Genomic DNA, 24652 nt, shown 5'->3' with positions numbered 1-24652 from the left:
AAGTGCATCCAACTGTATGAATGTGTATTATGGGTTATTTTAAACCATGCGTCATACATTACAAAGACCAGAATACACCGACAGTATAGCCTACATTTTATGCGCTCTTAAGCAGCTGCCGGGTGTCATTTCAGCTCGAGAAAAGCGCAAACTCTTCTGTTCTTTGTGATATTTTGCGGTTAAAAGGCTATTCGAGTGTACATGTGTGTGTTTTGTGTGTTATTTTATATCATGCGTAGTAGATTGAGAGAAACAGCGTACACCGACAGTAATTCCTGGGCACCCTTAAGCACCGGGACCACGTGACCAAAGCGGGGCGGTCGAACTACAAGCCATTTTGGGGACGGTGTCAGTTTCCACGGAGTACACACACACTGCTGCATTTCACTGGGGGTGAAGCGGATATTTTGGAGGCAAAGTTATCGGTACTGAAGTGGGAGCCTCCCCGAACCGAAGCCGGAGGACTGGGTCGTTTTCTCGCCGCGGATCGGATACGCACACAGCGCGCAAGCGGCGAGGAAAAGAGGAGTTTTTATTCGCACATCTGAAATGCGCTCCGGTCCGCCGTGCGCTCTCCGCCACTGACAGCGTCTGCAGCCTGCTTCAAGATGGCGGCTCCGCTCCTATTCATTTTCTGCTGATCGCCTCCCAACTTTCATTGTCTATTCGCCTCAAGACCCACCGATTCCCAGCCGAGCCTCCAGGTACGTCTTATTCGATATCGTCTCTAACTAACGGGGGCAGAAGGCGAGGTTTGGGCTCGGTGCTTTTGTGTTTTTCTACGTACCGATCCAGCGGTGGATGTGGAGCTTGCAACGGTGGCTGCAGCGATCAGCGACGTGGAGCTCCGTGTGTGTCTGCGCACCACTTTTTTTTTGGTAAAAGATGTTCCCCACTCGGGCACAAACGTGAATTAAGAGTCAGGCACACCCGGTGCTGAATGATCTAGTGTCCAGTAATCTGTCCGTATAAGTTGATCGCGGTCGGGGTTCGCCTTGAGTCGTTTGGATTTATGTAAAGTGGAAGATCTCGGGCGAAGCAGGCTGTGTTGGCTGAGATGTTAACAGCAGCAAGTGCTCCAAACGGTCCTTCTGTGCCCATATTTCCACACAGCGTCTTTATTTTATAGAGTCGGGATGTTTGGGGTGTTGGGAACCGAGTGTGATGTTGGTTTCAGGCGTATATGACCGAATTTTGGATTTATTAACTTAACTTGGATGGCTCCCATAAACGTGACACGGAGACAAACCGTTTCAATTGTGCATAAATGTTTCATGACGGCTGCTTTGGTAAACACTGGTTCATCGTTTATCAAGCACTGTGGCCGTTTGTCTCCTCCTGTGTGATTCTCTTAATTAAGAAGGATGGTTGGATTTTAGGGAAATTTAAAAAAAAATGTAGGCGACACCTCGGCCAGGGTACAAAAGGCTGCGTCTCGGCAGCAGCCAAAGCTTCGGTAAATTCCCTTGATTTCATATGAGCTATGGCCAGCACAGTTTGTTTGTTGACATTTAAGCTCATTATGGATTTCCATATTTTCCCCAACCTTCATACGGCTAAATGCTGGCGCACTGTGTGGCTCTCAATGTGGTGATACAGGACAGACAGACAGACGTGAGCCAGAGCCTCTTTTTTGGGGGGGAGATAAAAAAATTATCATTTTACTCATGAATGCTGTTGGGGAGCCTGTGTGTGCTTAATGGGTTAAAATGGATGTATTTTCCCCCACCCGGGTGTGCAGGTAGACAGCCTCTCAGGTGGGTGGATGGATGTGATCATGCAGCCGAACTGACTGGAGGCTTTTACAGCGGGCGATGAGCACAATTTAAGACACGAAATGCAAGTTCTTCTTGTTTGTATTGACTTTAGGTTTATGGTCATGTGGCCAGTTGGGGAATCTCCCGTTTATTCATTTCAAGATTTTTCTAAATTGACCTACAGCGGTTAATATGAGGTCTTGGTTTTTCCCATTGACGATTTTAATTGGGTTATTTCCAGCTGCTGTTGATTTAAGTGTAAGGGGAACCTTTACAGGGGGAACTGTTCTCGTTTGGGAATAAATGAGGTTGGCACGACTCTGGGTCACTGCAAGAACCGAGGGGAAATCTCTCCATTTGTTGTTGCTTTATTGAGGAAATTAAAGGTTGAGTAGCAGCTCTAAATTAATTGAGTGGCTAGGCTATGTGTTATCAACGCCAACTCCAATTAAACCTGGCTGTCCACATAAAATGATGTAGACACTGCATCTCCTATGTGCAGCCTGTATTAGTAGCTGTATCCATAATGCGGGTCTTGAACAACCTTCATTTAGTCCAGCGTGTGTTGGTTGGTGCCGCATTCGTTCCCACTATGAATGAACTTTCTCCACGTTTGGATTTGTGGAGTGATTGAGCTGAAAGTCTTAGAAAGTGAGCAGCTCCCACAGGACCGAGGGACAGCAGTTGTCCAAACACCAGCCAATCGATTAATGGCGCAACAGGCTCCCTGCTTATATGTAGCTCGACGTTATCCATCATTATCCATGTGTAAGGCATCCTTTGAGCGGACTGAGTCGCTGTCCAAACTCGCCTACAGTGGTCTGTTCAGAGACGGCCAGGAGAGGTCGGTTGGAGCATTGAGACCGGCCGGGACTCGGGCATGGTGCCCCGGCTGTGGCTCCATAAAGTAACAGTGGGTTCCGAGCTGGACTGGCTGGCTGTCCTCCAGTGTTTTTAAAGAGGGTCACCTCCCCGTGTCCAGTCTATAGGCGAGGAGACATTTAGACTTTAAATGATGCTGGTTTTTTTATTTCTTCAAGCGACAGCAAAGGGAGAGTCATCCCATCCCAGCTTTTAATTAGAACCACTTTCCCACCATTTTAAAAGATACATTCGCCTCATGGCTCTTAAATATTGGATAAAATGTATAAACGATGATATTTTGGCTCTGCCTGACTTATTCCGCCGCCTGGGCTCGTGGTGGTTTGTGTCAGAACCGGTTTGGAAAGTTAAAACGCGCGTTGGCACAAAGTAGGCTACAGGCAGTGTTTACGTTTTATGAAGTGTTCCGTAATGGCGCAGAATAAATAAGTATGATCCAGTGTGCGCTTCAACTTCGGCGCAATCGCTTACTGTCTGGCCATGTTGGTGCTGCACGGCGCTGCTTATCGCGCACACGCCGTGGAAAAACACGGCGCAAAAAGCGAAGCGGAATAAAGCCGAGGTTATTCACCGAGTTGGACACTTATACTCCTCCCCGTGGGTCCGTAAAGATTTGAGAAGCCCGTGTAAACGCTTCGGATACTGGTTTTATTCGACCCCTTTCGAAGGAAACCCCGCAGCCCGTTGAACCGATACGGGCTTTTTTTTTTTTTCTTCCACAAAATGGCAGCCGTGCTCTCGGCAGCCTGGCAGTCCAGCGGCTGTCTGTGAGCGCGGAGGGACGGGGAGCCTACCGGTCCCTCCTTGTTCCCGCACACCGGCGAGCTCGACGTGCTGTTGTTGTTTTGGTTGGAGAATCCTGCCTCGTTCTGGTGACTGGCGAGCAGCCATGTGGGCTAAAAAGCAAAAGGAGTTGCCATAGAAACGCTCAGGTTTCCCCCATAGCTGTGTGTGGCACACCTGACGCAGTGAATGGGTGTCTCCTATCACCCCCCCTCCCTTTTCACCCACACTCACCCCGGGGCACCGCAGACCCCGTGCCTAATATTATTTTCCACCAGAACGTCCCGGTTTGGGATTGATGTGTGGGTGTAAAGTGGAGCGGCCGCAACCTGAATGTGTCCGGTTTTATTGGGGAAAAATCCATTATGAAGCGCAGACGCCCGGTTTATGTTGGAGGGTAGCCGACATCAGTCCGCGGGGCTTGGTTGGTCCGATTTGTTTTATAAGTCTGGCAATTCTGTCTCCATATTTGTTTTTTAATTCCAAACCTTTTTAGTTGATTCAAGCGAAGTTAAAGTGTCGCATTAAACTCCAGATTTTGCAGAATATTTCCACATGTCCACAGTTGTCGGTGCCATCGTTGCTCTCTCTTTTAAATTTTTTTTTTTTTTTAAACAAAATGTTTTGGATTCCAGCTCGTTTGCGGTTAGCTCCGCGCTGCTATGGCCCCTCTGATGTCGCCATGTGTTAAACGATGTTGATTTAAAGATGAAGAGAGGGAGGGAGGGAGGGAGGGAGGGAGGAAGAGGAGCGGCGGAGCTCCATCGATCCCTCAGTGGAAGTGATTGATTTATGATTATTCACTGCGCCTCGGTCAGGTGACTGTGGCGCTGCTGCCTATCAATCTGCCACCGGGCTCCTTCCCCTTTGGTTATTATTGGATTAGCATAAAAGATGATGTTGCTTTAACACAGTCAAACAAACAGCAGCCTCTTTTTTTCTTTCTTTTCTGTCTCTCTTCCTCCAAATGGTCTGCCCTGCGCTGGGAAGGCAACCTGCAGCCCTCTGATGCCTCCTCGCCTGCCATGCATGCAGTGTTTTGACTTGTTCCTTTTTTTTTTTTTTTTTTTTTTTGTCCCCCACGCAGGATTGTTGTTCATTTCTCTCAACATGCATCGGACGACCAGGATAAAGATTACCGAGCTCAACCCTCACCTCATGTGCGTCCTGTGCGGAGGATATTTCATAGACGCAACGACCATCATCGAATGTCTTCACTCATGTGAGCAAACGTGAAACAATGTCTCTCCTTTCGTTGCTGCTGGCTGAGAATCTGTTAGCAGCAAGTTACAGCCTACAGGAACCTTATACACATTGATTGTGTCCCTTTTTTTTAAAACCAGATTTAGCCACCAGTTCACGTTCAGGATATACTTTCAGATGACATCTAATACTGACTGTTTTTTTTTTCCTTTCCTTTTCATTGCAGTTTGCAAGATGTGCATTGTGCGCTACCTGGAAACCAGCAAATACTGTCCCATCTGCGATGTACAAGTGCATAAAACCAAGCCTCTGCTCAACATTAGGTGAGAACTGTGGTTACAGAATATTCTGCATCGTTTTAGTTTTTCTCAGTTTCCTTTTTAATGTTTTCAAATAGAGATTTGATTTATTTATTTTTTGTCAAAGAGTGAGGTGCCTTAGTTTCACAAAGTAAACAAACTGTCTGTCTATGTGTTGAACTGATGCACCTTTAGTCTGCCTTTTTTTTAATTCTTTGTAATAAAGATGTAGTTTTTTGGTATTAGAAATGTTAAGCAGCTGCAACAATAGTTTGAACATTCTTTGTTTCCTCTTTCTTGCCCTTTGTGGTTTTCCCCTTTGTTTCCCAACTGAGCAGCTGGATCGGCCAGTCATTGGTTTAAAATATTCACATTATTAGGGACCACTGACATAATATATGTGAGATCTTTCCACACCCTTGAATAACTGTTATGAACGTCTATTGAATTGTTATGTGCATATTGTATATGTGCTGTAATACAAGAAAATAGTTTTTTAGGGATGTATGTTAAAGGGTAAAAAAAAAAACCATACTTCTCAGTCATAAGCTGTCATCTGTCGTCTTCTCCGTGAGCTTAATTGAATAGGAACGGTTCAACCACCGGTATCAGTTGTTTTTCTAGTTTTAACTGCGAATGTTGTTGATTCCAGTATCTCAATGACTTGACTGAAGTTTCTCTTCCTCTATCAAGGTCTGACAAAACTCTGCAGGACATTGTCTACAAGCTAGTCCCCGGCCTCTTCAAAAGTAAGAGCGCGGCAGTTTGAATCATCTCTGTATCTCATGTGTTTACTTCCACTCTGACTCTGCATTCGCACTGTTTCGATCAGTAGTTGAATGCATTCTCCACCGGCAGTATCAGAACACCACAACAACTGTGTGACCACTTGTTTGAATAAAAGAGTAATGCATGTTTATAGAAAGATGTGTGAAGATTTACAGTGTTTGTCAATGTGTTTGTGCATATCTGTTCATAAATGTGGTCACTGTGGTTGCTGAGCTGAGATCATTTCTACTGTTATCACATTTCAGTGTTTTGTTTTCTTTGTAAAGTTCTGCTCTTGTGTGGTGGTATATGTGTGTGCTGTTGATCAAACCTCTCAAAATAGGTCATGCAAAACTCGTTTCAGTGGGATGTATGGCAGATTTTGAGGCACAGTTTGTTTTAGCTGTATTGAAAGAATCCATCATGTATTAAATCAAACCATTAATGTGAATTTCTTACATTGCTACCACCATTCTGGCCTTATTGAATGCACTGCAATGTTCAGATCTATATCTCAGTGAAGACTAATGGTGAACAGACTTGTAATTCATTGTCTTCCTGATTATCCTCAGATGAAATGAAGAGGAGGAGAGACTTTTATGCTGAGCACCCAGTAGATGGTAAGTTAGAAAGTGTGAAATGTGTGTGTTATGTAATTTCCCTGCCACGGTGAAGAGAGAATCACATTTCCTAAACTTTTAGAAGAAACAAAAGACTTTACACTCCGTAGGTGTTTCATTGCAATTCAATGTTCCATTTTATTTTTTATTTTTAACTTTATTTCCTGGGTATTCAGTGCATCTATATGTGTGTGTGTTTTTCTACAGCTTCTAATGGATCAAATGAGGATCGTGGAGAGGTGGCAGACGAGGACAAGAGAATTATCACAGACGATGAGATCATCAGCCTCTCTATTGAGTTCTTTGATCAGACCAGGTAGTTGTTTGGCTTAGTTGTTGAATAATATTCTACATTTTTAATGACATTTGGTTGTTTTTAACAAGAGTATCGAATGTAATATTTAATTTAGTTACAATGTGGAGAAATGTCTTTATTAATAATGCCATAATATGCTTAAGAAAAAATTTAAGCACACGTATTGGGTAAAGCCATGTGTTACATCAGATTTTATTTAAATATGAAAGGAAGATATGACCTAAATATACTGCATTATCTCTGGTTAGATCCAGTCTGAGTGTTAGAAGTATTTTTCTACCCTCAATTTTTTTTTTTTTTTTTTAAGGAAGTGAAATTAAAGTGAAATATTTAATGTATTGTCCCTGACTGTTTCACCATGAATTTAATTATTTTCACTTCATTGGTATTTAATTTAATTTTATGGTCTGAAATATTGTTTCAGGCAGTGACAGCCTTCTTGGTTTCCTTGCAATACTATAAACATATTTTAAGGGGTGTTTATATGAGGAATAAGCTGCAAGTACTGTTTGTGTCAGATAAAGTTTCAAGAAAATAACTAATATCTGTGGGAGGAAAAAAGAGGAAAACAATAAAGTGTACTTTTCACTCAAGTGGTGGATTCTGTAGATACACAAATATATATTATATTTAAATAAGTTATCTTATTGATCAAATGTTGTTATTGTGTGGTGTTGACATATAGAAAGACATATATCACAGAGCTGTACATTTATTAATATTCTCTTTTTGTTGTATTCTGTGCAGACTGGGAGTTGGAGTTGAGAACAAGCCATCAAAAGATCAGGTATGGCGAGCTGATTTTGGCCACACTCTTCTCTGCCAGAACTATTCCTTGTTGGCATCCTCTAGAGCAAAATAAGAATGTATTATATACTACAGCCTCCTTTTTAAGGCAGCAACTAAAGAATATTAATCCACCAGCTCTATTGTAAAATCTGTCCACACAGTTTACTACATTCTTTCTGTAAAGCAGATTGTGTTCCTGCTTTTAAGGTGGACCAGACTAGTAATCATTTAGGTCCTTGGTCACTCTATATCAATATACATACAAATATATTGTCATATGTATAATTTTGGAATACTCCATTTCCAGGTGGCTAACAAGAGGTACCTGCAGTGTCCGGCAGCCATGACAGTCATGCATCTGAGGAAGTTTCTGCGCAGCAAAATGGACATCCCAAGCACCTACCAGGTCTTTATTGATTTACTGGATTTTTTTTCTTTATAGACAAATAAAATGTGGACATTTTAAATGACTTGAATATACATTTGTTGGTTCAAGAGAATTCAATATCTTTCTTAAATGCAGATGTCTTTACTATATTTTATTCCATTCAAATTAAAATGTACTTTTCGTTTTTCCTCTCTAGGTTGAAGTCATGTATGAAGACGAACCTCTGAAAGATTACTACACGTTAATGGATATAGCATATATCTACACTTGGAGAAGAGTAAGTTATCTTTTTGGACAGAGTAGACTTAATTTCAGTCCTCATAAAGTTGTGAAACTAACAGTCATAAAGCATAAATGTTTTTGTTTTTTGCCGCCTTTTTATGTACAGAATATATAAAAGTATTGATCATTTTAAGTTAAATAAATGTTGCTGATATCATGTCTGTCTGGAGTAAAAAAATCTGTATTTAGTTACAGCAAAATAATGACTGACAACCTGTGTTGATGTTGAAATGAGTCTATATACATTATATTTGACTAATTAACAATCTGAGGATCATACATTTGATTTTATACACTGCTCAGAAAAAAAGCTTGTAAAATATGGGTTTCCACACCTTTGTTATAAGGGGTGCAGACACTAAATTTGGTAAATTGAAAAACTATTTTTAATTACATTTTTGTTATTTAAACATAAAATAGTAGGTTACTGAGGGGAAGGGTCTAGCTCAGCCAATTTTATATAGCTTAACTTTCCAAATGTTTCATTTGGCTTGTAGGCCAACATGGTCTTTATCCCCTGAGGAGAGGAAAAATACAACTCATCTGAAAATACATTTAATTCTTGTTGCTGAGAAATGTGCTTTCCCTGTCCTTCAGAATATATTTTGTCGTTTTAAAAGTGTTTGGTTATATATATTAAATGTTTTAAGTAGCCTAATTAGCTATCATAAGTTGTTGTGATTTTTAGTTTTTTTTTTAATGGTTTTAATTCAACTTGTATATCCTCGTATTACCTCTTCATTCAACCTAGAACGGGCCTTTGCCGTTGAAGTACAGAGTCCGACCCAACTGTAAGAAGATGAAGGTGAGCCATGCACAGCAGGAAGGCCAGAACAGCGCGAGCAGATCCGGTCCGGAGAGCGACTCCGCCAGCGACAAAGCCGGTAGTCCCGCCGGGGCTCCGTCCACGTCCTCGTCGCTGCCGAGCCCCGGCACACCCGCGCAGTCCCCGCACCCGCAGCTCCCGCACGGCCCTAATAACGTCAACGGGACCCCGGCCGCCGCCCCTGCGACCCCGAGCCGGTCCTTCACTCAGTTCGGCAGCGGCGGCAGTGGCGGCAGCAAGCCCCGGAAGGTCTCTCTGAACGGCTCGTCGACCTCCTCAGGATGACGCGGGGCTCCGGACCGAGCCGGACCAGCCAACGCCAGACACCCGCTCAGCTAATACTGTTTTCATGCCAACGTAGTTCCATTGTGTAGACAATGTTATCTCTCTTTCTCTCTCCATTTGTTGTTCTGAATATTATGGCATCATATGTAAGTTTAAACGTAGTGGAATCAGAGGCATTTCAAAATAAAAGGAAGGAGGAAGTTGGGTGGCGTGGGAATTTTTTAATATGAAAAAAAAAAAGAAAGTTGGAAAGGAAAAGGACAAGCATTTATCTCCTTTTTAAAGCTACATCTTTATTTTACAGAAGTGACAAGATAGACTTTTATATTTTCTTTTTTTTTCCAATGAAACGTGTTTATCATGATTATTTCATGTGTGTTGGGATATTTTGAAACTGTCAATTTAAACATGCATGCTCATGATAACACTTTTTTTTTCTATTATGGAAGAGGATTCTGCGTGTTTAACCCCACAAGTGTCATTTTGACGCGTTTTTGGAAGTGTTTCGGGTTTTGTTCCGGCAAAAGGAAAAAACAGTTTGTGTAGCGCTGCTGCCTGGCTTCACGGAATATTTGCCTCTGGAGGAAAAAAAAAAAAAAATCAACTTTAAATTGCCTTTTACTGGAAAAAAAACAGTTTCTTGTAGCTGCAGTGGAATCGGATTGCTTATGCTTCACGTCTTTAACACGTTATAAGCAGTTTTAGAGAATCCACGTGTAAATAGAAACGAAATGCATATTTAATCAGCGATGATGTTATTCTCTTATTCCCCTTCGTTCTGAGGGAATGACTTGGGGTCCTGTTCAGCTCCATTTCATGCTCAATGACAGATGTTTTGATGTCTCCCGTGTTTTCCGTATTTGTATCGCTCGATTGTATGGACAACTTATTGTATTGTTACTGTTGCACAGTATAAAACATCTAAATAAAACATTTTACACTTATGGAAAAAAAGTTCGATTTCCTTTTTGTGTCATAAAGTCAGCCCGATGCTCTGCAATATTGAACCAAATACAGCAATAATAGAAATGGGACTGGTTGGTAAGTGTTTGCAGTGATGGAGTTAACTTAAGTAAGGAAGCCAGCTCTGAGATCTAGCCTGTGATCAAATCATGTTTCTAAATACATCCAGTTAAACATGGAAGCCTTTTAAAGTTGTTCTTTTTGTGCGTGTTGATAATTTATCCCACAAATAACGACATTTACACTGCACTGAATATCGGCAGTTTCAATGGAAAATGAGCTGAGGACTAATCTGTCCTAGCAGGTTACGACTGATTAGGCTATTATTTAACATAGATGGTATGAAAGAGGGCAGATTTTCTATGCTTTGAATCATTCTGTTACTCAGCTGCCCTAAAGAGGGTTAAAAAATAAAAGATTTAGCCTAAATAGTAAATATTTAGTAACACCAATCAGAGAGCAATCTATTACAACAAATGGCTGCGAGCTATCCCGCTTTTATTGCAATTGGTTGCATTAGGTTGCATTTGGTTGCATTAGGTTGCACCCTCTTCAGTCTGTGTGAGAAGGAAATGCTTTCCCTAATCCAACCTCTCCTCCAGAGTCTACACCGGTTCACACACACTGGCGCGTCAGTCTACAGGTTTTCTGTCTCTATTTCTGGTCTTGAAATCACACTAGTCCAGGAACTTTTCCCTATGACGTTTACTGTTTGGTTTAGTGTTCTCTTGTTTCTCTCTCTCTCTCTCTCTCTCTCTCTCTCTCTCTGATTGGCCATAGCCTATCATCTGTGGCAAACTATGGGCGGCGCAAAACAGAGAGACCGGCGTTAAGCGAGTTCATCTCCAACGAGGATTTTACCGCTAAAGACACTTTAGAAAGGTTTGTGTTTTTTTCCTCACTATAGTATTATAATGTGGGCTAAACTATTTTATAACATGATACCGATCCTTCTGATCGATGATATGGCTAAACCATTCTTTTAATATGAAAACCTAGTCGTGGAAAAGGTCCGATTAATGGCTGCATGAAGCAGGGGGTAGCCTACAGCAGAAGAATCTGGCATAAATCCAATCATTCATAAAAAATGTTTAAACTTATAATGGATTTCTTGTTGTTTTTTTTTACTGGGATTCATCGGTACATCGGTATTTGGGGAAGGAGAGAGACTTTACCTTTACCTTATCCGTTATCAATTCATCTATAACGGGCAAGCAAGATGGAGCTTTATTTTACCGCAACGCATTGAGGTGTTTTAGGGAGTAGCTGAGTGCAGCCAAGGCCTAGTGGCAAAGTAGCCAAAGGCTTGCATTGTGTAATAATGTATAGAACAGTTACTTAGTATTCAATGCAGAAAAATGCCCCCTATGACTGTTAAATATTAGATTATTATTATTACTATTCATGTATTAATATAAAAGTACAATCTTTTATGTTGTAGTTGGTTGAGGGGGAGCTCATTTTTAACTATTTTGCGTAGGACTGCAACTAACGATTATTTTAATCTTTGATTAATCTGCTGATTGTTTTCTATATTCATCGATTGATTGTTGTTGTTCGTCAGCTGGAACCAAAAATACACAAAAAATGACGATTATCAAATAGTTGGCAAACCCTTTCATTCATGTTTGTGGAACATTTAAAAAATGTTCAACAAATGTCTTATTATGTGCATGTGTTCATTCTTTTGTTGATGTTGACCATTTTCACTTAGGCTATGTTCCCACTGGTTAAGTAAACGTTTTCTGTCCTTCATATGAATGTTGTCAAATATTCACACAACTTGTAACAGTGGAGTTACAAGTTAATCTTCTCGTTCAACAAATGTTCAATAATGAATGTATTAACATTCAGCTGACTACGAACCCTTTATTGCTTTTAATTCAAGATCATTTACTTACTAAACAACCCATGAGTTGCATCGCCCTGTCCATATAGGCTAGTGCATTAGTTGCTTTTACCCCAGAATTCCCGCCACATATTTATAAACATGAAGCCGATTATCACTTGCATAAAGGATTTTGATCTGGACTACCCAGGTGAACATGATCATCAACTAATCTTTAATCTAACCTTGAACTGATGATTGATAAATAATCATTCAAGTTGGGAAGGATGACGTAATATCATGCTCTGCTGACATGACACAAGAGACTCATTTGGAACAGCTGATAGTCACCTCAGAAGATGGAGAGGCAATTTGGTATTTTTCAAAATACCTTCTCCATGATCCATAATACATAAAAAAACACACATACGCCTGGACAGTGTATACAACTCTAGAGGGCTTTTAATTTGAAAACAGGGCTTTTAATTTGAAATACATATTAGAACTGGAGAAATACCAGAAGAGACTGTGGCTTTGTCTCTTCCCTCTTCTGCTCCGCAAAACCGAGAGACCGGCGGAACAAGTCCATTAAGCGAGTTCATCTCCAACGAAGGTTTTACCGCGTTAAAGACACTTTAGAAAGAAAGGTTTGTGTTTTTTTCCTCACTATAGTATAGTAATGTAGGCTAAACTATTTTATAACATGATATGGCTAAACCATTCTTTTAATATGAAAACCTAGTCGTGGAAAAGGTCCGATTAATGGCTGCACGAAGCAGGGGGTAAAGCTGCAGCAGAAGAATCTGGCATGAATCTAATCATTCATAAAAAATGTTTAAACTTATAATGGATTTCTTGTTTTTTTTTTTTTTACTGGGATTCATCGGTACATCGGTATTTGAGGAAGGAAAGAGGCTTTACCTTTACCTTATCCGTTATCAATTCGTCTATAACGGGCAAGCAAGATGGAGCTTTATTTTACCGCAACGCATTGAGGTGTTTTAGGGAGTAGCTGAGTGCAGCCAAGGCCTAGTGGCAAAGTAGCCAAAGGCTTGCATTGTGTAATAATGTATACGCAGGAACAGTTACTTAGTATTCAATGCAGAAAAATGCCCCCTATGACTGTTAAATATTAGATTATTATTATTATTATTCGTGTATTAATATAAAAGTACAATCTTTTATGTTGTAGTTGGTTGAGGGGGAGCTCATTTTTCATTTTTTTGCGTAGGACTGCAACTAACGATTATTTTAATCTTTGATTAATCTGCTGATTGTTTTCTATATTCATCGATTGATTGTTGTTGTTCGTCAGCTGGAACCAAAAATGCACAAAAAAATGACGATTATCAAATAGTTGGCAAACCCTTTCATTCATGTTTGTGGAACATTTTAAAAATGTTGATAACGTTGCCTTACATTTTACATTTTTCATAGTTTCCTTACATTTCATAGACCAATCAACTAATTGATTACTCAAGAAAATGGTCGACAGATTAATCGTTAATGAAAATATATCCTTGGTCTTTGCCCTGCACTTCCTCACTCCCTCTTCCTCTCCTTGCAATTGTCATTATGCATTAGTTCAGTATTCCTGCCTGTGTAGTTGTTGTGGCTGTTGTGGTATAAAACCTTCTAAAATAAGCAATTACAACTATATTAAATATAAATGATCCTGGGAAAAAACCCATCAATATACAGACTGATGTTTTTCCTTCACCCCCAACTTTTCCCTGTATGGCTTGAGAACAGTCTAGTTCTTTTAAGGTATCATTTGTCACATCTGTTGCAGTGGACATAGCTGACTCTGTATTAACATAACTTTCTGCTTATTTGTTTTAGAATGGCGCTACAAAGAATTCTGATGGAGAAGAAAGGGACGCTGCTCTCTCGGCTCCAACCTCTACACATTGGTGTGGTCTGCATTAAAGACCAGCCAAGGGTTGTCTCATGGAATTTCACCGACAGCGGTGAGGCCAAACCATCAGTAACAAAAGAAAATAGGATGGTTGTAATTAGTGATGGATGTTCTGTAGCTAAACTCCTGCTTTTTGAGGAGTACTCAGCTAAGGTAACTCTTGGTCAGGGGTATGTGATGAGACATTACACCCTTAGAGGACAGTCCCCACCTTACCAGATCAGTGTTTCCAGGGACACACAGTTTTTCAGTTCGACACCAGTGCTGGTGTCACAGAAGCTGCAGATGGAGGCGGAGAGGCTCCTCAATCCCGTCTCCAAGATGAGTCCCTTGAAAGGCATCAAGAAGACGCAGGGATTGGTGACGGTGGAGGGGGAGGTGGTGAAGGTCAGTTAATTCATTCAAAAAGATTCAGTTATATTTTCATATTGTGATCTTGGAGCATAAAATGAATACCTATACATCATTTCAGATCTCCGCCATCAAACGGATGCAGGTGAAGAACAATGTGGTGCCCCTGAGGATGCTGAATTTACAGGAAGTAGGCTGTACATTTTGTTGATAAGATTCAAGTCAGTTAGTGTTATAATGTATTAAAAGTAAATGTTTTCTTCAAAGACAGATGTCACTGTCTTGTATTATTTAGAATATATTTATTCTATATTATTACTTAGTGTTAAAGTTCAATTTTAGGCGTTTTATATGCTACTGGGTGTAGTCTGTTTATAGCTGATTTTCAGGAGATTTTTATTTAAAAGTTTTTTGGGTTTGGGAGCATAAAAATAATAGTCCTTTTTTGTTGTTGTTGAAGGACAGCACACAGGTTGCAGTAAACCTGTGGAGGGAGGCAGCTGTGTTGCCACTCCAGAAGGGAGCCCAAATAAAGCTTACACATTTGAGATCAGTCACATCAAAATATGGACACCACCTGCAGTCCACAACCTTTACAGCATTTGAGGTAGGTTCTTCTTTATTGGGCTTTTTTTTTAAACATAGATTTTGCATCTTAAAAACCAAATCCTCTAAGGATAATATGCAGCAAGGTGTACGGATTAAAATGTATCCAAATTAAAATAGAAAGACATGGATATGTCACAGATTTCAATAGTAACCAGTTCAACAAAGTGCAAGTAGGCCTACATGCAATGAATTACTTTCTTTTTACTGTAGAGTTTCAGCTAATTAAAATGGCTCCCCCACTCTTTACCAGAAGATGTAATGCATGAATCTGTGGGTAATAAAGATCCAAGGGACCTCTCTGTTTTAACGATTCATTTTCTCCCTGCAGGACGTCCCAGTCAAAACTTGCATTCTGGGTGTGATGGGAGTGCTGGAGTGCGATGACAAGCCGGGAATGTTGCAGCTTCTGGTGCAGGAGAATGATACTGTGTTTGAAACTGAGCTGGCTGTTTGGCACCCAATAGGGAAGAAATTGTGCAGAGTGCCATTCAAAGTCAAAGTTCAAACCGTTGGAAAAAAGATAATTAGTGTTGAGGCCGTTGAGGAAGAGGAGGAAGAGGAGGAAGAGGAGGAAAAGGAAGAGGTGTACTGTACTTAAGCGAAAATTTGAGGTACTTTGAGTATTTTATGCAGCTTAATACATTTGGGAAAATATCGTTCAACAATGTGACAACTTTAGTTACTCTAGCTACTTTTAGTGATTTTGGATTTTTCCTTTATTTTATGGGTTCAGAAAATGTTCCTGTACTTCTTAAGCTAAATGAGCTATTTAAAAAAAATTTCTGGAGAACACACAGCCACAAAGCTGAATACACGGCTGTTTTTCTAAGATCATGAAAAGTTGACTTTTTAGAGACAGAGACACTAACAACATATGATGAGCTTATAGAATATGATCACCGTAGATTACACTAATCAGTAGCCTATAGTTAGAATTAGCTCAACCTTCCAGCAGTAAAATGCAATATAAACATTAAGCAGTAATATTAATCCAAAAACATCATAACTAAGATTTGCAGAATGAGTACTTTTTTTATATTTTAAGTATATTTAGCTAATTATACTTTTTACAGTTTTTAATGCTAATAAGACTTTTACTTGTAGTGGAGTATTTTCAAAGTGTGGTGTCAGTACTTACAGTCTCTATAACTAAGAGTAGGCTATATACTATAATACTAGCTATATATCTATACTATAATACTATATATCTATAGTATCCGATTACTTCTTTCACCACTGATGGTGTGTAAGAATAGCCCCAAAAATTATTTTGTTTTGTCAAATGTACAAAATGTTATATTCTGCATAGTTTTTGAGTGGAATTTACTTTCTTACAAAATTATTTGTCTTATTAATTTGGTAATAGGCTATTTGTTCTTTCATTTATTAAATTTACTTTTAAAAAGGAAAATAATGTGTATGAAAAAGAGAAAAGACATAAAATAGTGCAGAAATGAATATACAGGAATAAAATATAATATAGACTGTGGCAAGACATTTACATAGGTGAAAAAAGCCTAATGTGGGCATTTTTTTGTAATTCAGACGTCTGGAATATATTGTGATATGGCGCCAACACACTAAATCCACATTAAATGAAAAGATAAAACACAGCTATCACACTGACACAGAAATGGTGCATATCATTACTCTTAGTGCCAAGTTGCCTTAGACAAATCAGCATTTCCTAATGTGTGACAACCTTTAATTCACGTATACGTAAGCCTGCCTCTCTGTCTTATTTCTCTCCTTTCCCTTTCTGATCTGAAATACATTTAACTGTAATTAATAATATGCTGCATAAAATGAAGTGGATTTTATTACATTTCTATGAATAATTAAATATCTGTGTTTTTTTTTAATTCATTGCTATCTTCTTGACTCAGACATTCCTCAATAACATTAAGCTTGACTTCAACCACCGAGCGCCAACTGAGGGTAGATCTTCCCCTAAATCTCTGAAGGCTATCCGACACACTGGCAGCTAACTGAGTGTACCATAACAGGCATGTAATAAAAAAAACCCTGTGCTGAGAGTCTCTACTGAGTTTTTGTGTCATTGTCCATTGTCGGGAGTTTGACGCACACTCTCACACACACGGACTACAATTAATGTAGTTAATTCTCAAGTAACTGGCATTTGCTGTTTGTGAAAGTCACATTTTTAGGCATTTTATGATTTACTGGATGCTACAGGCTACTAAATATTTATTTTTAAAATGAATTAAAATTTAATTAAAATAGTCATAATTAACAAGATGTTCTTTTTAAAAAATTTAAAATATGTTCCAACCCAAAATTTTATTAATTTAAAGATATACAATAAAATCCCCCAAAACACAGCTGTGAGTTTAAACAAACTCATCTGGCAGCTCGGATTTAAACTGAATAAGCAGGTTCAGTCCGGCAGTATTTTCACAGAACACAAAGTATAGCCTTATTCAGCAATATCTGCTGTTTGGAGCTCAACTGGATGGTACGGTTCATTTAGTTTAATGTGATAATTATCCCCCCCGTTAAAAAACAACAACACATATGTGCATTACATGTGTGAAAAAGCAAACAAAAGTAGCTTAACAAAATGTAGTAATGGAATATGATCCGACTACAATGTTCAGGATTTAATCTTTCTTTTGAATGCTGGTAAAGTTATTACTGATTACAGAAACTTTGTAAAGTGAGCATTCCCATAAATAAATCGCTTCATCTGAAATATCTTTCCCTCAGCCATCCAGCTATATGCAACATATCCCAGATTATACAGTGTTATTGGACCTATGTTTATTCACAGGCTACTTCTTTAATTATTCATTTTACATTCAAACATTTTTTATTTCATGTAACTTATACCCTTTTCTTCTTCCTTTGCAGCGGCGACACAAATATAAAACAATACCAACAGAGACGATATAAGCACCATGATACTAATAATGTTTATTGCTCTTCTTTTTGACACATTATGAAAGTGGAACTTCCCATGCAGGTCATGTGAGGACACACTTGAGCAGCCGAGGGAAGCAAAAGTAAAAGAAAGAAAAAAAAAAACCCTCTTTCATTCTGCAGTGTTGAGCAGGTTCAACCCGCAGACTGTCAGCTAAAACCTTGTTTACTCTCTCAGCCAATGGCCGCGTCCATTTCGCGGTTGTGTTTTCCTTTGAATCGACGCTGTTGTTGAAAAGCCTACAACATGTCTGCGGTTGTCTTTTCGCGGGAACCGAAAAACGAGGAAGCGGCACAGACCTCCCATCCTCGGCGTATTTCCGGGAAACATAAAAAAAGCTCTTCGCGAGGTGCGAGTGATTCATCTTGGCAGTAGACGATCTTCGGCAGCACAAATTCTGTTTCCTGTCTTGTTTCCACGGCAACACATAACAACAACAACACTACCTATACCCGAACCTGGAGACGGCCAGGAGACGACGCTGTGATCGTATCGGTGTGTTTTGTGGGGAGATAAAGCGCATTTCATCTCTAAGAGGAGGCATTCTTCCATCCGAGTGACAATGAGTCAACGACACATCATTCAAGGTGAGACTAGTGAGCTGTTTACATTCATTAAAGGAAGATTCAGCCAGGAGTCAAACTGTCTTTCTGTCTGTCTTTGCAGTTTTTGAGCAGTATCAGAAATCAAGGATGCAGTTTGTGCAAACTGTCGCTGATTTAGCATCCAGACCCCAAAACATAGAGATGCTTCAAAATGCTGGTAAGAAAACAAGATGATAAAATGTTCCCCTGAGCTGCTACTCCAAGTATTTACTCCCCCCTCCCTCTCCTCTCTGCAGGTGTAATGTCCATGCTGCGCCCCCTGATGTTGGATGTGGTCCCCAGCATCCAGCAGACGGCAGCTCTGGCTCTTGGCCGCCTGGCAGACCACAGCGATGACCTGGCCGAGGCCGTGGTGAAGGAAGACATCCTGCCCCAGCTGGTCCACTCTCTGGCCTCGCAGAATGTCAGTATCTCATCCTTTTGGTCGTATGAGAGCTAGTTTTATACTGGTGTATGTGTGTGTATATATATATGTGTGTGTGTGTGTGTGTTTGTGTTTGAGGGAGGGAAAGAAAAGACACAGCCAGAGACCCTGCAGGACCCCAGGGTCAGTCCCCTGAATGTGAGAGTGTGTTTTGGGCTAACCTGGCAGTTCGCCTGGGGGCTACTTCAAAACCTAAGAGCCCTTTACTATGAGAGCAACCAGGCCTTTGTTTTCTCTCTCAGCCCACTGAGAGGCTCAGACTGGAGGGAGACATGGTTTAGTTCATGTCATTAATGGGACATTGTGGTCTCATAAATAAACTGAAAGTTGGACACTATCCAGTTTACATGTTTAAACATTTTATGTCAAATATTCAGTGTTTGCCAAAAATCTCCATTTAAACCTGTAGAAAAACACCACAATGTTGGACGTGGGTTTGCAGCTTTAAAAGGCGGGCTGATGCACCGCAATGGTCTGTTTAGGATCATATAGACCCCATTTTTAACAGCTCAAAAAACATACTTAACATTGCTTTGTTAACATAATGCCTCATGACTTTACAAATGTTATCAGAACTGCTTATAGCCACGATTTTGACCATTAGACTTCTCTGCAGTTTAACTGAGCCAAAACACAAATTAAATAAGTTATAACATATATTCCACTGCTTGTGAATTATGTTTTTGACAAAAAGAGTAGATATTTAATTAAAAACTGTTTCTTCATGTAAACTGTGCAGTACCTGAGTACAATGGCATATAAAAACATATAAAATCTGTCCTAATTTGGTGTAATAATAAGGTTTAATTATCATTTGGATATTTTGTCACCTCACTCAAATGTGAAAGTGTAAAAACGTGAAATACCTTACTGTTGATCAGGGTTATTGGGTAAAAAGAAAAATATTTGAAGGTAGAATTGGTTGATTTTGCAATTCTTATTGTTACACATACAGAATTGAGGGATTTAAGACAACAAAACATGAGCTTTAAACAGTACCGGGGTAAAAAGGATAGCTACATGAGATTTTAAATGATTAATTGGTTAAATCCAAACAAAAAAATCTAATCTTATTGCTTTACACAGGGGTTTGTCATTAAATCATGGAACTGTAGTATCTCAGTCCTAATGAATGTCTAATGTTGTTTTAATGCTCAGTTTGGACTGTGACAGTTGATGTGTGTTTGCACACAGAGGTTCTATAAAAAGGCAGCAGCGTTTGTGCTGCGTGCGGTTGCCAAACACTCCCCCGAGCTGTCCCAGGCCGTGGTGGCCTGCGGGGGAGTTGACGCTCTGGTCCTCTGCCTGGAGGAGTTTGACCCCGGGGTGAAGGAGGCAGCCGCCTGGGCTCTAGGCTTCATCGCACGACACAACGCATGTAAGGAAGACACACTAACATGCTCAGATTTCTGATTTCCCTCTGCCTTTTTCTGCACACATATTTACCGCCTTGACCTTTCTGTGTTTGTTTTGTTTTCCCATCACCGTGCAGTGTTGTCTCAGTCGGTTGTGGATGCGGGTGCTGTTCCCCTGCTGGTGTTGTGTCTGTTGGAACCTGAGATGGCCCTGAAACGCATCGCAGCTTCCACCCTCAGCGACATCTCCAAACACACACCAGAGCTGGCCCAGACTGTGGTGGACTGTGGTGCCATCGCACATCTGGCACAGATGATCCTCAATCCAGACGCCAAACTCAAGGTAGGTCTCACTTGAACAGCTGCTGGTTTAGCTCAGCGGACCCTGTATGACGGCATGAATGAAAGAAACTACATTTCTCACTGGATGTTTTTATGGAATTAGTTTTACTGATAATCTAAATTATTTTCCTTTCTTTGTAAAATGTTTACAAACCTTATAACAACCCTTGTCATATAAGGTAAATATAATCAATACCTGAGACATGCATGCTAAATATTCATGTGACCAAAGTGCCCTCCATTTTTGATTATTGAAGCTTAAGGCTGTTTTTCATCATAACAAAATAAATGTTTTTCCCCACTCAATATCATTCAATTATAAAAGACCCCTGTACAGCAGATTTGTGAAAATGTTACTTTTTAAAAAATGTACTCAAAAGACATACTGTCTAAATATTTGTATCCATTACAGTTTCTGTTGGGCTCTATTCCATGTTATTGTTCTTTCTCTATGTAATTGTCCTCTGTATGAATTAATTTAAGTGATTTGAAACATTTTCTCAAACATTTTTATTGAAGATACGGAGTTGATAATATTCTTTGTCACGAATACGAAACACTCTTCATTTTATAATTTTCAAAAATGATTTCATGCATGGAGTAAAAATAGCCATTGTAGAAAATCTGTTTAATTTTTGAGTAAACATAGATTATCAGTGTTATAAAACATGCCAAGATGGTGAAATAGTTTTAATTCATACAGAAAGTTGAAAGAATTCCAAGATAGAAATCTTTCGATTAAAAGTCTAAATGTTGAATATTAACATCAACTGCAGACAGATTTAGTAACTTCAAGAATTCCACAGTAGATTTATTTTATGCATGCAGGATGTAGTGTAGTAACATATAAGATCAGTGTCATGCAGCTTTAATTGAATTTACGACAATGTGAATTATTCCGACATGTTTCCATCCAGAGACAGGTGTTCTCAGCCCTCAGTCAGATCAGTAAGCACTCGGTCAGCCTGGCAGAGATGGTGATAGAGGCCGAGATCTTCCCTGCAGCAGTGGCCTGCCTCAGAGATCCAGATGAGTATGTCCGGAAGAATGTCACCACCCTGATGAGGGAGGTGGTGAAACACACACCAGAGGTACTGCACACACTCACACACTTGTAAGGCAAAACGTATGTGTGGCCGGACGCAAAGTAATATGTGTGTGTATGTGTGTGTGTGTGTGTGTGTGTGTGTGTATGTTTTTCCAGCTGTCCCAGGTGATCGTGAATTGTGGTGGCATGGCCGCAGTGATCGACTATCTGGGCAATTGCCGTGGAAACCTGCGGTTGCCGGCCATCATGATGCTGGGATATGTGGCAGCTCACAGTGAGAACCTAGCCATGGCGGTCATTCTCTCCAAGGTGTGTGTGTGGTTGTTAATCTCTCCTCTGACTTCCCCTTCAGTGTGTGACAGCTACACCCGACACATCCCTTCAGGTCCAGCATGTAGGTCATATTGACTGGACTGACAGTCTTGCTGTGCTGTGTGTCCTCCTGTCCTGCAGGGGGTGCCCCAGCTGGCCCTGTGTCTGTCCGAGGAGTCTGAACATCACATCAAGGCGGCCACAGCCTGGTCTATTGGCCAGATAGGTCACCACACCCCTGAGCACGCCAAGGCAGTGGCCACAGCTCACCTGCTGCCCAAACTGCTGGAACTGTACATGGATGCCAACAGCTCAGAGGACCTGCAGGCCAAAGTAAGAGCTGCTGCTCTGCAGGTTGATGGGCACTGGGACTGTGTATTAAGCAGAGTGGAAACACCGTTTGCTCATGTTTAACCTCTTAGAAACAGGAAGATTTAGTTCTTGGCTAATAACCACTTGTAGTAGTTTAATTAAAATGTTATAGTAGCTTGTTAATATTTTGTCAGCTTACACTTACAGTGAGGGACAAATAACTGATAATGGTAATTGAACTTTGATGGATTCTTAGTGAGCACTGAAAGAGGACAAAGCTCTTTTTTTAAGTCATATATGGTGAGATTTCCTGTCACAGGTCAGCTGGTATCAACGGCCAAAGTAAAGGGCAACACAGCTTAAAGGAAGGGAAAAGGTTTATGTGATTTATATGTGCAGTATGTTTAATTCTTCCTGTTCTCTTCAGAGTAAGAAGGCTCTGAAGAGTGTCCTGCAGAAGTGCACCTACCTGCCAGGTCTGGAGCCCCTCCTCTACGATGTTCCAAGCAACATCCTCAAACATGTAGTCTGCCAGTTCAGCAAGGTGAGTGAGCTTAAGGCCAGAATCCCAACCTGAATCTGCATTTTTATAATATAAATGTCAGGTTTTTTTTTAGGTTTTAGTGATTCATGTTTTCTATCTGTAATACACACCCTGTCATTCCTCCTATCAAAGGTTCTACCTCATGATAGCAAGGCTCGCCGTCTGTTTGTGACCAGCGGGGGGCTGAAGAAACTGCAAGAGATCGAGGCTGAGCCGGGTTCCCTTCTTCAGGAGCACATCAACGCTATCAACAGCTGTTTCCCTGAAGAGATAGTCAGGTGTGGTACACCCCCCACTACACACACATAAACGAAAACAGTAATCTAGCAGTGACTGATTAGATCACATGACCATATAGACAGTAGTAATTTCAGAGCTGTGTGGTGACTCGCACAAGTACTAGTACTATGTCCTTTCTCTCCACCATCTTTCCTATCACTGTCAGCTAAAACCTGTCCTATAACAATCATACGTTCTTATTTCTTTTTGCATTTTTTTCACACGTTTTTTCAGACACAGTGCTTTAACAATAAATTAAGCCTAAATAAATTCCAGTAAAAGGAACACTGCATAATTACAATCAAGGTTTAATAAGAATTAACTCAGCAAATACAATTAAATATGTTAAACTGTTTGTAAAAAGAAAATTCCTGGCTGTATAATAATGGTAAAAAGCACAAAATATCCTTCAGTAAAAAACACATTGAGTGTGTGTGTGTGTGTGTGTGTGTGTGTGTGTGTGTGCGTATGTCTGTGTGTGTGTGTGTGTGTGTGTGTGTGGTTTCAGGTACTACTCGCCTGGCTACTCGGAGGTCTTGCTGGAGCGGTTGGAGAACTACCAGCCGGCCTGACATCAGCTCACACATCCTGCTGAAATGTTAACATGAGGATGTACCGTGCATGTGCCTTCACAGTAAACTGAAGCTGTTTAAACCAGAAAAAAGTTTTCCATTTTCTATATCGTGTTATATACATTGTATTCTGTATTAGGACCATATATTCCAATAGTATCACTATATGCTGTGTAAGAGACCCTAAAGATAAAATAAAGATAGAATAAACTATTCCTAAAGTGCCCACTACAGAGAGGTCAGAGGTCACAGTCAGCTCAAAGACCCTTCAGTAGGCTGGATGCTCACTGACACGTAGATTTGAACCTAAAGAGCAGCTCTTACACACCTTCATTTTTCATTACAGAGAATAAGCTACTCTATATATCTGTGATACTGAATCTCCAGCTCCATCTCTGCTGTGGTTTGCAGGGGTCAGACTGCCTCCTGGCGGCTGTGACTCACCACTGCAGCTCCACTGTGTGTGTGTATGTGTGTGTGTGTGGGTGTGGGTGTGTGTGTGTGTGTGTGTGGGGCAGCTGCAGCGCACATGGCGAGCCGCTCTTTGTTTATTGTCTGCTGGGTTGTCTCTGCTTGTTCTCCACATTGTACTGACGCTGCAAATGAGCCTCCGCCTCTCACCGCAGCGGAGATCTGAACATGTTGCTGCTGCAGCTGCCGCCTCCCCCTCCTCCCCCTCCTCTCCCCCTCCTCCTGTCAGAAATCAGATTTTACATCCACACAGCAACAGGACTCCGGTCTGCGATGTGTATGATCTCTTTCTGGGGATTTGAAGCAGGCTTAGATTGCTTCCCTTTTTAATATTATTCAGAAAAGAATAAATGCAGACTTTGAGTTGATGTGGAAGAATAAAGTTATAGCCTACAGCTGCCGAGTTTATTGGATATAAATAAATATAATAAAAATGAGCATATTTTATATTTAACGTATAAACAAGGAAAAATAGGATCAAAAAGAAGACGCCTGCGTATTTCCTTAGTACAGCCTGTAGGATAGCCTAACATTGGCATTTTGCTATACAGCCCGTTACAAAGCAATAGACTGCCTTTTG

General features: G+C 40.4%; 3 protein-coding genes across 3 annotated transcripts; all 3 read left to right on the top strand.

Moving 5' to 3' along the window:
* Positions 1-398: 398 nt before the first annotated feature.
* On the top strand, positions 399-10152 carry bmi1a (bmi1 polycomb ring finger oncogene 1a). Its single transcript, XM_051410870.1, has 10 exons — positions 399-704; positions 4510-4644; positions 4852-4948; positions 5618-5673; positions 6265-6312; positions 6520-6628; positions 7376-7415; positions 7725-7823; positions 8002-8082; positions 8839-10152. The coding sequence occupies exons 2-10, from the start codon at positions 4533-4535 to the stop codon at positions 9196-9198; spliced, it is 1002 nt and encodes a 333-aa protein (XP_051266830.1). The 5' UTR covers positions 399-704; positions 4510-4532; the 3' UTR covers positions 9199-10152.
* Positions 10153-10971: 819 nt separating this feature from the next.
* Positions 10972-16903, top strand: LOC127369679 (uncharacterized). The gene is made up of 5 exons (XM_051411245.1): positions 10972-11043; positions 13832-14294; positions 14380-14448; positions 14719-14865; positions 15196-16903. The coding sequence occupies exons 2-5, from the start codon at positions 13833-13835 to the stop codon at positions 15463-15465; spliced, it is 948 nt and encodes a 315-aa protein (XP_051267205.1). The 5' UTR covers positions 10972-11043; position 13832; the 3' UTR covers positions 15466-16903.
* A 1028-nt stretch (positions 16904-17931) lies between these two features.
* Positions 17932-23816, top strand: spag6 (sperm associated antigen 6). The gene is made up of 11 exons (XM_051410516.1): positions 17932-18395; positions 18475-18570; positions 18650-18816; positions 20032-20215; positions 20330-20535; positions 21452-21625; positions 21739-21891; positions 22036-22227; positions 22634-22750; positions 22883-23028; positions 23538-23816. The coding sequence occupies exons 1-11, from the start codon at positions 18371-18373 to the stop codon at positions 23599-23601; spliced, it is 1524 nt and encodes a 507-aa protein (XP_051266476.1). The 5' UTR covers positions 17932-18370; the 3' UTR covers positions 23602-23816.
* Positions 23817-24652: the final 836 nt, after the last annotated feature.

This window comes from Dicentrarchus labrax, unplaced genomic scaffold (assembly GCF_905237075.1).
Source record: "Dicentrarchus labrax unplaced genomic scaffold, dlabrax2021, whole genome shotgun sequence".
Lineage (NCBI taxonomy): Eukaryota > Metazoa > Chordata > Actinopteri > Moronidae > Dicentrarchus > Dicentrarchus labrax.
This window is presented reverse-complemented; position numbering and strand designations above follow the sequence as displayed.